Source organism: Cynoglossus semilaevis, chromosome 7, assembly GCF_000523025.1.
Source record: "Cynoglossus semilaevis isolate Cse_v1.0 chromosome 7, Cse_v1.0, whole genome shotgun sequence".
NCBI lineage: Eukaryota > Metazoa > Chordata > Actinopteri > Pleuronectiformes > Cynoglossidae > Cynoglossus > Cynoglossus semilaevis.
Genome location: NC_024313.1, coordinates 5,098,166 through 5,101,722, shown reverse-complemented (window position 1 = coordinate 5,101,722; position 3,557 = coordinate 5,098,166). Strand labels below are relative to the sequence as shown.

Here is a 3,557-nt window from a genome sequence, read left to right as displayed (position 1 = left end):
ATAATTCAGCACAGAAATAAAAACTTGCTGACTTTGGAACTTTTCCAGAAATGTAGATTTCCTAAATATGCAACTACATCAAGAATTGCACACAAAGAAAAAATACAAACTGACCTGTGAGGTCTGGTAATATCTGGAGATACTAAATACTGTGATAAGATTCAAAGTAAATACTGGGCTTGGAGCTGCTTTAAGAAGCTGAACAGTAAATGCTAACTGACAATGTATGGTGAAAAAGGAAGCCATTTATCAACTTTGAGCAGAGACACTTGATAACAGAGACAGAGATAATAGAAGCAGGTTCCTGGAGCCATGCAAAACTACCATCTGCATGTTTTGGGGATGAGGATTATTCATGCTGAGAACGGACTGTTCTTTAAATAAATGTGCAAAAGGCAGCATCTGTGTGAGTGTGAAGGATCTGGGTAAATGTTTAGGTAGCAGTAACGCAGAGACTAAAACATATTTTTTACAAGAAATCAATGGAATTGTAAGGACAGCAGTGTCAGTCCATTTTATAGACAAAATACAAAGCACAGCTTTATAGACAGTGCATGTGCATAACGGCCCTGTCTGCAGAGAAAACATGTCTATTATCTGATGCATCAATGAAGGCAGAATCTCACGACAGCAACCGCAGATCAAATAAATGTGTATTTTTATTAACAAACAAAGAATAAACTATTTTAGGTCCATTTTTAGTGGTTACTATGTGGAAAACATTAAGGATTCAAATAGAGGCAATAATGGGCAAACATGCTCTCCACTGAAACACAAACCGCTGGAATGTCTACTATAGTTTAAAGGTCACTCACGCACCCACACAAGCTGTTTTATCATGGGGGGTTTACCTGCGGTCATTGCCTAAAACGTCAAAGAAGCCCACCTCCGGCGAAGCATCAGGATTATAGGGGCCCAGCAGAACCTGTTTGTGGAGAGCCACCAGTCGGAGCTTCTCCTCATAGGTGGGATGGAACGCTTTGCCATCTTTATCTGTGAGAAGCAACACAACACAATTTACTATCAATATCCGGTTGGCACAAATGTTCTCGAGTCAACACTCGGCCTGATTGTTGGGTACAACAAGGTCAGAGCAACAGCAGCAGCAGTTTAATAAAACAAATAAGATGTATCAAATTTATATTTCATTAACAGGGAGAAAAGTGTAACATTCTTCTTCTTTCAGTAGCTGAAACATTAAAAAGATGAGGATTTTGGGAAAAACCTTGATATACAAAACTGACAGACTGTTAACATACACAGAACATGAGGATTTTTACATCACGTTTCCTAATGTAACAATTCTAGGATTTAGAAAGATTACAAAGTTATTGCATCTCAAAAGTACCCACATGAACTGGCCTGTTTACTGAGGCATACCACAAAAACAATGTGTATTTACATAGTAATGATGTTACAGATCAATCGTTGGAGGACAGAAGGAGGACAGGAGAATAAGAGGAATATCTCAGTTATAGTCGGGGGGTTATTCTTTCTTCCAACAAGTAAATGAAACTAGATATAATCAACACACTCAGAATGAATGTCCTGCTCTGTATAAAAGTATATAGAGAATAATTTGAGGAATAACCTCTCTGAAAAGAGGCTTATGATTATGTCCTAAACGGTATACTGTGAGGCACACAGTCAAGTAGATAGCATTTTTAAAAGATAAATATTAATTGAGCTACCATTTTAAGGTGTAAACTTTACATATTTCTGCTGTGGTGGGTTCCGAGGAAATAAGTGACTAATGTAAAAGGTTTCTGGAAAAAAACAAATCAAGACCACAGTTTGAATGGGGGAGTGAAAACACGCTGCCCGGAGTCTCGAGTATGGGAGTGGTGCGGATATACATGGGAAGGCAGTAGAGCAGTCAAACAGGCTGGGCCCAGGACTGTGGAGCAGTTTTAAAAATATTTCTACTTCCTTAAACACTAAACTGACTGTGGATTTCGTTGCATGCAAGTTGACTGTCCGACTCTGTTGTGTCAAAGCAGTAGATGATGATTCACATCTTTAACTATCTGTCCTATCTGGACGTTTGCAGTCGTACAATTCGACCTCCCTACAACACGTACCTCACTGGACAGTCGTAGAACAAGTCCGGTGACTGTGATCACTGTAGAATAAATACACCAAGTAAACAGACAATGTCCAGTAGACATTTAGTCCACAGCCAAACGTTTTTTTTGTTTAGTTTTTTCTGCTTTTTAGCCTTTAATGGCACGTTAGCCAGTGGTAATCTGTACGGCTATGGGACATTGCAGCTGACAGAAGTGACAGTTAGCCGCTAATGATAGCAACATGCTAGCACCACCGAGGGCTACGTCTCACAGATTTAAGGCTCAGCACCGACAGTACGGTGTGTTTGCGTTGCTGCTGTGATATTATAGAATGTGTACTCACAATACCTTTAAAAAATTTCAGCGCCATCCCGTACAACTCCAGCAGAGGAAACCCCCATTTCCCCTCTATAGCAGACTTGGCAGTCTCTCCATCTTCGCCCTCGTCGGCTCCCGGCGTCTCGGTCTCGGGTTCCGTGGGTTTGGGCTCCGGCTCTTCCACCTGACTCTGCTCACCCTCCGAGTCTGGACTAAGAGTGAGGCCATCGATGGAAACTTCGAGCCGGCTAGATGCAGCACTGTCGAGGTCGCCGCTCTGAACCTCTGTCGCCATGATGTAGACTGTCAGCTGAAGCGGCCACGTACCTACTTCCGTTTAGACTTGGCGGAAGTTCCGGGAGATTTTTTTTTTCACCACCCGATGTAAATAATGATGACGTTGTGGACGAGTATAGAAACAGAATCAACTTTACATACAGTTTGTGTCCCTAAATTCTTCTCCTACTTGATGTACATGCACATAAAAGGACAGTAACGACAACCAAATGAACATTTTTAAATGAAGTCAATCATTAATATAGATTCATACAGAATAATACATATAGTACTATACGTTATTTTAAGAATTGTCTCATATCATAATATTTAAAGCATACTGCTGAATATAACGTATAACTTGATTTCCTTTCATTTTTTATAGTTACCCTTTCTCCCCTACAGGGGGAGAGAGCACATATAACTACATTTGTACAACATAATTCAACAAAAGTAGAAATTGTAGTTATATTTAATTATACAGGCTTAAATATGATCCTGCTTGAATACTAATTTGGGTACTATGTCTTACTATACTACACTATACTTTTTGCATTGAACACATGCTTCTATTCAAACAGACATAGCCTTATTTTTATTCTCCCCAAATACAAAACACTGCAGTGGTAACAAAAGCATTTAGAAGCTGACATTTTAACATGCATCTGTAAACTTGTCAGGATCATTTTCCTGTCTGTCTGCAGGTTGGATGTATAATTGTTCACATCAACAAATTGTAAATTGTCTTTAAACTCTTTCAAGGTGTGAACGTGCTTGTGTTTGTGTCTACAAGAGGCAGCAGCCAACTGGAAATGGCCAATAAAATCACCAAGTGTTATTTACTGTCTGATGTTCGGAAGTGCAGTCAGTTTAGATTAATTTACAGTGCAATAATCA

At 39.6% G+C, this 3,557-nt stretch overlaps 1 protein-coding gene across 1 annotated transcript in view; it reads right to left on the bottom strand.

Moving 5' to 3' along the window:
- The window catches only part of acbd3 (acyl-Coenzyme A binding domain containing 3), a 7,279-nt gene extending 4,545 nt beyond the window's left edge, over positions 1 to 2,734 (bottom strand). Inside the window, exons 1-2 of the mRNA XM_008312956.3 lie at positions 2,415 to 2,734; positions 852 to 993 (exon numbers count right to left, since the gene is read on the bottom strand). Coding sequence (XP_008311178.1) covers positions 852 to 993; positions 2,415 to 2,679 — 407 coding nt within the window. The 5' untranslated portion in view covers positions 2,680 to 2,734. The remainder of the gene's footprint in view (positions 1 to 851; positions 994 to 2,414) is intronic.
- Between the last annotated feature and the right edge of the window lie 823 nt (positions 2,735 to 3,557).